The 10,643-nt window shown below is 46.2% G+C and overlaps 1 protein-coding gene across 2 annotated transcripts in view; it reads right to left on the reverse strand.

The window, feature by feature from the left end:
- LOC134003222 (potassium voltage-gated channel subfamily C member 1-like) overlaps positions 1 to 993 on the reverse strand; it is a 35,533-nt gene extending 34,540 nt beyond the window's left edge. For both annotated transcript variants that reach the window (XM_062442357.1, XM_062442356.1), the window contains exon 1: positions 373 to 993. In XM_062442357.1, the coding sequence (XP_062298341.1) occupies positions 373 to 993 (621 nt within the window). The remainder of the gene's footprint in view (positions 1 to 372) is intronic.
- Between the last annotated feature and the right edge of the window lie 9,650 nt (positions 994 to 10,643).

The raw sequence follows: 10,643 nt of genomic DNA on the forward strand, positions 1-10,643 counted from the left end.
ATCAGACATGGAAGTGATGTGTTTGACAAAAACCTTGGTTGTTTTATCAGCCGGTACCCTTCTACCAGTAGATATAGCTGCTATACCATTTTCCATCTGCCTTATGCTATCAGCATTAATTATTCAATATCAGTAAGTCTATATCCTGCCTTTTAAAACGAGCTATGGGCTACTGTGAGGGATGACATACCAACAGTAAGAGGCTTGCAGGTAAATGTGGAGGAGCGGTTTATCTGCAGTTATAATGTGGACAAAACATTTAGTGTTTTAAAACTTGTCATGACTCCAGTGGTGGTGTGAGACATCATGAGTCAAAATATGAAACAGTACAGAAACAAGTTGGTCCCTCCAGGAGAGACATGGGTAACTCACCCGGGCATATTTGGAGGAATACGGGTCTTCAAACAGTGCCCATATTCTAGGCTGCCAGGTTTTCCACCAGCCTGCTCTCCTTGCGTCCTCCTGCATGCACAGTCTTTTCAAGTCCCCATCCGCACCGCCCAGCGCTGGGTCGTCGTCCGGCGCGTCCGGTTCGGGATTCTCAAAACTGTCCAGTGCCTCCTCCGCATCCCGATGCTGCCGGTAATTCATCCAGCAACACGCCTCCACGTCCGTCTCATCGATGCCCCAGAATGCCAGCTCCTCTTCAAACAGGGGACCGCACACATCGTTGGGACAGTGCAACTTCCCAGTGCGGTAATAGTTGAGGATGAAGGAAAACACTGACGGGTGGCGATCGAAGAAGAACTCGTCTAATTTGGGGTCGTAGTCGAAGTTGCTGAACGCGTCCGGTTCGGTGAGCCACGATAAGCGGGTACCGGGCAACGTTTTTAGAGTGCTCCGGTAGGTCTCATGCCGCACCCCCCCGCAGTTTATCACGATTTTCTCGCTTTCCGACGGACAAGTCATGTCTGCACTGTAACATGCTTTGTTGGACGACTTGTTCCCACCCTTGCGCCCTTTAAAAGAGGATACACACACCGAACTGAGCATAGAGGACCGGGGGGGAGGGAGGGGATGAGAGAAACCGAAGGGAGGAGGAGGGAGGAGTCTGAGGAGTCTGCGGGGAGAGAAAAAAGGGCAGAAATTTTAGCAGAAGGGAGAAATAGATGAGGATTATCAACATTGCAATACAAATTAAGATTTTACACGCTAATAGCCAGCTGTATGTGCAATTATTCACTTGATAATCAGCTGATGGGAGGACACAAAATGACCTTGTGCAGGTGCAGGTGCAGTGAGTGACATGGGGAGACAAGGCTGAGATGAGAAGGATGGGTGGTAAAGTATTTTTTTGTATTTTTAACACAGCATCCTGGTGCCTTTCACTTATAAATGCAACATATGAAAACAGGTGGCTTTGAGCGCATTCATGAGTCAGCATCCTCACAGGCTGATTGTTGACAACAGTGATGATTTGAGATAGCTCATTTCCCCAGCCTTAAGGTACTGTGATGTGATTGGGGTCCCAGCACCGTTACCATCCATGTCCCTTATCCCCTCTGCCGATCTATTATTCTAACCATCATTATATGCTCTCTTTCAGCCAACAATCTCTAAATTGATCGGGTTGATACTCGAGTCAGTGTTCATTCAAATCCTCTCCCTAATTAAGCCACTGTGAGACTTGAGCATGCAAAAATCCCCCTCCCCACCTTAAACCCTACTCTTTTTCTTGCCTGCATGGGCACACAAGAGTTTGTGTGTGTACGTGTGTGCGTGTGTGTGTGTGTGTGTGTGTGTGTGTGTGTGTGTGTGTGTGTGTGTGTGTGTGTGTGGACGAGAGAGAGAGAGAGAGAGAGGGAAGGGGGAGGAGAGAAGAACTACATGGGAGGAAAAAGGGAGAAAAGAGGAAAACTGGGGATCCATCCTCCTTCTTCTTTTCTCCTTCCTCAAGAATGCCGCTCTGACGTAAGGTGGTGCAGCACTGTGTGTGTCTGTGTGTGTGTGTGTGTGTATGTGTGTGTGTGTGTGTGTGTTAATTGCCTCCCGAGAGTGCAGTGTCCGTACTAATGTTAGATCTCCTCAATCAGTCTATGTGCGTGCTACACACACTGCTGCAGCCCCCTCCAACCGCCTGAGATTCATGCGATGCACAATTATGTCAAAGCTGTTCTGCCACTTTCCCCATTCAATGTGTGTGTAAAAACATGTAGGGGCAAAAAAAAGAGCCAGAGAGCGAGGTGGGAGAGTATGTGTGAGAGAAGAGAGAGAGAGAGAGAGAGAGAGAGAGAGAGAGGTAGGTTGGTGGTGAAGGGGTGGAGGAGGAGGAGGAGGCCATAAATCTGATTTTTAATGGGAGGATGGAAAAGGACGGAACAAATGGCAATCAGGAAAAACAAGTCAGGCTCAAACAAAGAGAGAGGAGAAAAAAAATTGGGGGGGGGGGGGTGATGGAGAAAAAGAGGGACAGAAAGTGAATGCAGCACACTCACTGGAGGCAGTTACAGTGAACAGCTAGTGTAATATTTTCTCTTCCCTATTAATGGAAGAGGGGGGTTGAAGAGAGTGTAGGAAGGGGAGTGGGGGGAGGAGGAGAGAATGGCATCGAAAAAGGAGAGCGCGCTATAAAAGTGAATGAATTCTGCTGCAGTAAATAAGCGAGAGTTATTTGCTCTGTCTCCTTTTCCCAAAGAGGTCAGAGCTTTCGCCTGAGAGCTGCATTGCCATTCAGGGAGCTCGAGATGCATCAGAAAGACGGCAAAAAGCCTCTACATGCTTAAACATGTAGCATATCTATATGTTGTTAACCTCTTTCTCCATTCAAAGAAATGCACCACTCTCCTCCTCCCCTCCTCCTCTCCTGTGCGCTCTCTCTGGCACTACCCCCTCTCTCACCAACTACTCTCTCTCTCTCTCTCTCTCTCTCTCTCTCTCTCTCTCTCCCCCTCACTTTCTCTCGCTCGCTCTCATATTCCGCATAAAGGAATCACATTTCATTGAAGCAGGAGAATCAAGGCTTCACACTTCTTCCTCCTCTTACAGCATGGGTCTTTTTCCTGTCCAATGCACCTTTTCTTTCTCCTCACCTCTGCTCTTTCCTCTTAACCCTCACTGCATTTTACTGTTTTCTTCCCATTTCTCCTTCTCTTGCTTCCCTTCATCCTTCCACCATTTCTCACCCTTCCCAAAGTAAGCTCCCTTCACTTTGGGTCAACTCTCTCCTTCCTTCCACTCACACACTTATGTTTTCTGTCATGTAGGACACTGCAGTCTCTCTCTGTTTTGTGTTTTCTTGTGTGTTTTCTGCCCGTTCGATCATTTGACTGCACTTTTTAGTTGAAGGAAACAACTTCTCATTCTTGGAAAAAGTTTGCTGTCTCTTCTCTCTCTTGAGAGCTTAAGTTCCCTTTTTTCAGATTTCATTTGGACTTTGGTATGACAATTATTTATCTTTTTTTTTTTGTACTATTTTTGAAGATCATGGAAAAAAGAGTAACAACACTGAGGTAAGATCTACCACTGAGGCTATTGCATGGGTGTACAGTCTAGTTTGGAAACAACTAAAGCAAATAAAAACATATTTAATACAAAACCTTATATCGACATATCTTATGTCGTATCAGAAAAATCCAGTAAGTGTAGTGTTGAATGCCTTAAATGTCTACTTTCCTCTCAGCTATCCCACATCTTTGCAGTGTTTGCTGCAGGACCATCAAATATGCTTGCTTGGCAAAAAAAAAATCCTGCACTCTTGAGTTTCAGAGTTGTACTGCATCATTCTGCTGAAGTAGTTTAGTCTGCATCTGTGCAACTGAAAGAAGAAGTTCACTTGGGACTAATATAATTTCATAAGAAACAACCAACAAAACTATGTGGATACAAGGTCAGGCGGGGGAAAGTGTAAAGAGATCTGTATCCAGAGTCAGCTTTGTCCTGTTGGGCTTTCCAGCAGGGACTGCTTATGTTGTGGCGTGGATTATATTTCCGCACCATGGACACTCTCTCTTTCTTTCTTATGGGACGGAGCCTCACTCTGACAGGATCCTGAACTTTTTAGAAGGAGCTTTTTCAACTTAAGGTGAAAGTTTCATCACTTAGATTACTGTTGTTGTTTTTTTAACTGACTTACTGTCTTCTACTTCATACGCAGTTGTACCTTATTGGTGAACTGCTGAATATTTTATACATAGACAACCACAAGTCTGTAACTGTGGTTAAATGCATTTTGTTCCCTGTGAGGTGTGTGTGGTGAGCTTATTGATTTTTATAAATGTTCTTAAGTAGGCCAATTCATTCATGCATAAAAACATAATTGGGAGTTTCAGTGCAGTTGGGTTCTTTCTTACCTTTCCTCACAATTAACTGTTACATTTAAAATTTGAAGTTAAAATTCACTTAAGTGAAAGCATATTAATAATCTTAATACATTCAGGATATGTGAGTTCAATGATTTCTAAATGCATTTCAGTAGAATGTCCTCAGTTTGAGGGTTTTAGCTTACAACAGGGGAAGAAAGCACACCTCTCGGATCAAAGACGGCAGTGCAATCACTAGGGAAAAGAAAAGCACCACAGAGGGGTCGGGGTGGGGTGGGGGGCAGGTACAGAGGGGGGGATTGAAGCTACAGAAGGTGAGTGTCAGGTGTAAAATGGAGGAAGGAGGTCGAAATCCAATGGAGGTGAGAAGGAAGGCAGAGAGTTTGTACGCATCAGGAAGAGGCTAAATCTGAGAAGTGTGGGGAGGGGGGGGGGGGGGGGTACAGATGAGGAACAAACCCCCCTCCACCTCTCTCCTTCTCCCTCCTGCAGCATTTCCTGCCTTGGCCACCATGTCCTGCGCCACCCTGCTACTACTTCCTCACCACTGCACACACACAAGGGGAGAGAAAGTGAGAGGGAAGGAGGGTGACACACACACACACACACACACATGCACACACACACACACACGCTCACCTGGCTGAAACAAACAGGCTAAGAAAAAACATTTTAAGGGCAAAATAAGGCTTAATCATTATGAACCCTTAGGCAGAGGAGATGGAGAAAAAGGGGATTCTGCAGAGGATGGGGCTCAGAGAGAAAACGTGCACAAGGCTCGTGCACAAAAGGCTGCACTGACGCTAATATATATTAGCAGAAACACTGCAGCAAGAGGGGGAGGGTGCATAGGATTATGGGATGCATTGACTGTGAGGTACCAGCAGCAGTAACCAGGGGGAGGAGAGGAGAACGCACACAAGAGAGAGAGAGAAAGAGAGAGAGAGAGAGATAGAAGGCAGGGAGGAAATTGGAGGAGTGCTGACTATGCGGAACAGACCCGGCAGTTGGCAGAAAAAGCAAAAACCTTTACCAATCGCAGAGGGGGAGAGTAGGGGGAGAGATGGTGGGAGTGAGATGTGATGGAGAAGGAGGGTTGTTGCTGAGAGAAGGAGAGAAATGGGTAGGAAGAGCAGGGAAGGTGATGCGAAGCGAGATGAGAATGAACGATGTTGGGAAAAACAAGGGGGGGAAAAGGTGGGGGAGGAGAAAAAGACAGAAAAAGCTTGCAGTGGTTCAGGATGGCACCTGAGTGGCTGTGAAGGGGTAGCAGAGAAGAAAAGCTGGTCAGGGAGGGGAGGGGTGGGGGGGGGGCGGTGTTAGTGATGGTCTGCAATACTAATAAGAGAGTGATTAAGACAGAGGAGGAGAGGAACAGGTGTAGGGATGTAATACAGATATACAGCTGAGCTGAATGGTAAATGTACCACTGGGAGAAAGAGGGCTTTGCAAGCAAGTGTTTGTAGGCCTGTGTGTGTGTGTGTGTGTGTGTGTGTGTGTGTGTGTGTGTGTGTGTGTGTGTGTGTGTGAGAGAGAGAGAGAGAGAGAGAGAGAGAGAGAGAGAGAGAGAGAGAGAGAGAGAGAGAGAGAGAGAGAGAGAGAGAGAGAGAGAGAGAGAGAGAGAGAGAGAGCACGAATTACGTATGTATTTCTGGTGCGCAGCCATTTTTTATACCACCCGCTACCTCATCAAAGGATGTAACCACAAGGCTTCACGCTGTTCCATCCATATCACCCCCCCACCCCACATCTCTCCTTTTCCTCCTCCTTCTCCTCATTCCTCTTCCCCTCATATCTACCTTATCTCCCTCTCCTCTCCCCTCCCCCCCTCTCTCTCTCTCTCTCTGTCCCTCTCTCAACACACTCCACAGTGTTGAGGAGACCCCAACAGGAGAAAGCGAGGCACTGCAACAACGGTGAAAGCACTGCGGTCACCTCCCCTTTTAGTGCATTGTCACACCAACACAGTGTCCTCTCCCCACTCAAGTTGTCATTGCACCTCTGATTTTGCCAGTAGGGAAGCCAGATAAGGTGTGTGTGTGTGTGTGTGTGTGTGAGGATGTGGGTGAGGGGTTAGGGGGTGTATGAATTGAACAAATAAGAGTGAGAATGGTTGGAATTGCATGAATGGACACAGAGAAGGGGATAAAAAGAAGACTGGGGGCAGTGAAAATAGAGAACAGGACCAAGGACCACACAGCTCCAAGCTCTGTCACAGCTAATGTACACAGAGAAGAATAACAAAACATTTCTCATCATAACAAAGCTCACCACCAGCCAATTCCCAGAACATGAATGAAATGGCCAATCAATTAAGCAAGCAATAAAAATAAAAAAAAGGAAATCTACCAGAGCGAAGCAGCGAACGCTCCTCCACTCAGCAACATCAGTGTGGAGATCTCCAGGGGCTGACCAATCCACACATACTGCAGCACCAACACCCCCATTGGGGGTCATGAGCTTGGTCAATCAGCACCCAGAAGCTGCTGCTTTTTTGCTACTATCCCCTTCAGCCACCTCAGGAGGAAAAAACAGAATTTCTCCTTTTAGCTGCCTGGGAATGATTAATACATAAGGCCATATTCAGGAATAGACCAGCACAAAAGAAGCCTCTAATAGAGCTCTGAATACTCAGACAGTGTCCATGACTAAAATTCTCCGTGGCCACAAGGGAATAAACGCTGAGACTGTTTGGATGGATATGCCCACCGCCCAAGAATTCACTAGTGTCAAAAGGACATGGGGTGCAGGAAGGGATGGAAGATCAGGCCATCTTTTGTGTGTAGGACAATCAAAGAGCCAGGATTGGTCCGGGAGAGGTTAGAAAAAGCCTGAAACAGAGTTTCAGTGCTGGCCAGAAGAGACAAGGGATAATGTGTCATGTCAGGAAGGAACTCTACTTTTGGCCCTGTATAGATCTGAGCTAGTATCCAACAATCAGGCTACTATTCAACTTTAAAATTTGGTTCTTGGAGAATTTGCATCAAGAGTAAATAGCTTTAACCCTGCACACATCCCAACTCTGTCTTAGGTCATTTAAACCTGTCTGCTCTTAATTGATGATGCCCCTCCCTGCATGATTAGGACCATTATGATCCAGCCGTGCAGTGATGTGCTACACAGGGGCCAGACAGACCAACGGGAGGAGGGAAGAAGTATTACTCAACAGATTCCTGACCTGCGAACTAGCCGCCAATTAGACATAGAGAAGGTGGTAGAAAAGTCACAGATTACACTCTCAGCAGCCAGTGGAGGAGGGAGAGAAGTTGGGATTTAAATGTGTGACGTGGAAGTACAGAGTGAGAATAAGAGGGGGGGAGATGAAAGGTTAGCTGGAGGTAAGATTCAAGGTCAAGGGTTTAAAACATGGGGGGGTATAAAGGGCTGGATCAGCTTGATCAATTTCTCCATTTAGCTGCCTGGGAATGATTAATACATAAGGCCATATTCAGGAATAGACCAGCACAAAAGAAGCCTCTAATAGAGCTCTGAATGCTCAGACAGTGTCCATGACTAAAATTCTCCGTTGCCACAAGGGAATAAACGCTGAGACTGTTTGGATGGATATGCCCACTGCCCAAGAATTCACTAGTGTCAAAAGGACATGGGGTGAAGGGAGGGATGGAAGATCAGGCCATCTTTTGTGTGTAGGACAATCAAAGAGCCAGGATTGGTCTGGGAGAGGTTAGAAAAAGCCTGAAACAGAGTTCAGTGCTGGCCAGAAGAGACAAGGGATAATGTGTCATGTCGGGAAGGAACTCTACTTTTGGCCCTGTATAGATCTGAGCTAGTATCCAACAATCAGGCTACTATTCAACTTTAAAATTTGGTTCTTGGAGAATTTGCATCAAGAGTAAATAGCTTTAACCCTGCACACATCCCAACTCTGTCTTAGGTCATTTAAACCTGTCTGCTCTTAATTGATGATGCCCTCCCCTGCATGATTAGGACCATTATGATCCAGCCGTGCAGTGATGTGCTACACAGGGGCCAGACAGACCAACGGGAGGAGGGAAGAAGTATTACTCAACAGATTCCTGACCTGCGAACTAGCCGCCAATTAGACATAGAGAAGGTGGTAGAAAAGTCACAGATTACACTCTCAGCAGCCAGTGGAGGAGGGAGAGAAGTTGGGATTTAAATGTGTGACGTGGAAGTACAGAGTGAGAATAAGAGGGGGGGAGATGAAAGGTTAGCTGGAGGTAAGATTCAAGGTCAAGGGTTTAAAACATGGGGGGGTATAAAGGGCTGGATCAGCTCAATCAGGTGATAAATGAGAAGAAAGTTCTCCACACGTGAGAGATGAAAGAGAAACCATCACAGTCAAGGAGAGAGGAAGGGTCAGAAGCAAGAACACGCAACACAGGACAAGACAGATCCGTAATTCAATCAACCCAGCCTCGAAATAGATTTACCCGCCCTCCTTAAATTGCGTCGCCCTCCTTTCGAGCCCCACCACTACTCCACCAATCACATCCACTGACAGAATGCCATTGTCTCTTGATGGGGAGCCTGCTTTTTTTTTTTCTTCTAAAATCAAAGGGGTGTTTTCTGGGTTACCCTCGGTCTAAAAATAGCACCAGCTGTAGATGTATAATGCAGGATTGAAGTGGGGTGGGTGGGAGGGGGGAGACTGGGAGACAGCAAATGGAGGAAGAGCACACCAGAGCTAGAAAAGGCGAGGCATGTACTGGAAAGTGAAGGCAGAGACGTTATCAAAACTGGAGACTTTGTGTGTAATGCAGGAGAATGCGGATGGAGCAAGTTGACAGAGCATAGGTGATGTGGTGGCAGAAAGGGGGTGTGGGTTTTAAGGGAAGAAGACCACGTCTAGACATTTAGCTGCCCCCCCCCCCCCCCCCCCCCCCCCCCCCCCCCCCCCCCCCCCCCCCCCCCCCCCCCCCCCCCCCCCCCCCCACACACACACACACACACACACACACACACACACCACCACAGACTTCCTGTGATGCTATGTCCTTCCTGTGGTTCCCCACCATCATCTTCCTCACACCTTCTCCTCTCCCTCTCTTTCTCCCTGCGTGCGTGTGTGAGTGTGTGTGTGTGTGTGTGTCATCCCTCTTGCCCTTCTCCTATACTTCCCTTTATCAAACCTCCATTTCAGGCCTTGACACTTACCCATTGCTGCCACGCCGCGCACCCACTTACACACATACACAAACACACACACACACACACACACACACACACACACACACACACACACACACACACACACACACACACACACACACACACAAACAAACACAAACACTGAATGCACATGCAAGTCAAACAAATGCATGCATTCAGATGGACAAAGACACATGGACAGTTACTCATGCAGGCAGACAGACAAGTAATGCACTTTCAGATGCATGTTACTGCTCTGATCTAGTGGTGCATGTAGGGAAACACCCACAATTTGTGCAATGAGGAATGTAAGGTTTTATTAAAAAAAATTAAATTCTGGGCGTCAAATCAGTGGATAATTAAAGATATGACTGTAAGACAGTAACAATTACAGCAGCTAGAAATAACAGTAGAAAAATATAATATAGTTGTGAGGTTTCCAATTTGAACAATTTTCACACATTCAAATGTCTCCAGATCATAACACAAATTGTTGACAGGCTACAAGAAAAAAATCGCAGTTATCGTGGATAAAACGATACTTGTTGAATGTATGTTACACGCTGTAGCCTATCTCCTTTTATTTTCTTCTTCTTCTTCTTCTTGTTTTTAGAGCTGGCCAATAGATGCTTTGTTATTAGACGGAATAAACGCAGAATCAAAGCCAACAAGAAATACAGACATATACACAGACACGGTAAATACTCACTTGCTTTTTGTTCAGGTTCGTTTCGAGTGCGCGCAGAAATACGCACATCAAGCTTTAAAAAAAAGATCAATCAAAATGTAGTTTTTTTTGTTAAATCGTTCTTTCTTATGATTTCAGATAGTATCCAGTTTCTCGCAGGCATTCAGTTGATCTTTTTTGTTTCCTTCTCCCCCTGATTATAATAAATCGAAATAGGATTGCGCGCGTCTGTTGCTGAAAATCTCGTTTTGACACCGTTATTGCCGAATGTTACTTATAGCTTATGGCCATGCTGATGATAGGAAGGGATGAGTCTTTCGGATGAAATGAAGCAGAAATCCCCCTGAAAACTGTCTCTCTTTTTTTTTGCTATTTCCCTCGATTTCAGAGACCCTCTCCCACCTCTTTGTTATTGCCAAAAATAATTGCCAGCCTTTGTTACAGTGTCTCTACGCTTCCAAGGCGCAGGGTGTAGCTACCATTCAGCTCTTCCTCTGTCTCCCCTTTCCAAGTGTTTCAATGGAGATGCAGCCTGTAGACACCTCTCTCTTTGCCTTTCCCTC

Source organism: Scomber scombrus, chromosome 21, assembly GCF_963691925.1.
Source record: "Scomber scombrus chromosome 21, fScoSco1.1, whole genome shotgun sequence".
NCBI lineage: Eukaryota > Metazoa > Chordata > Actinopteri > Scombriformes > Scombridae > Scomber > Scomber scombrus.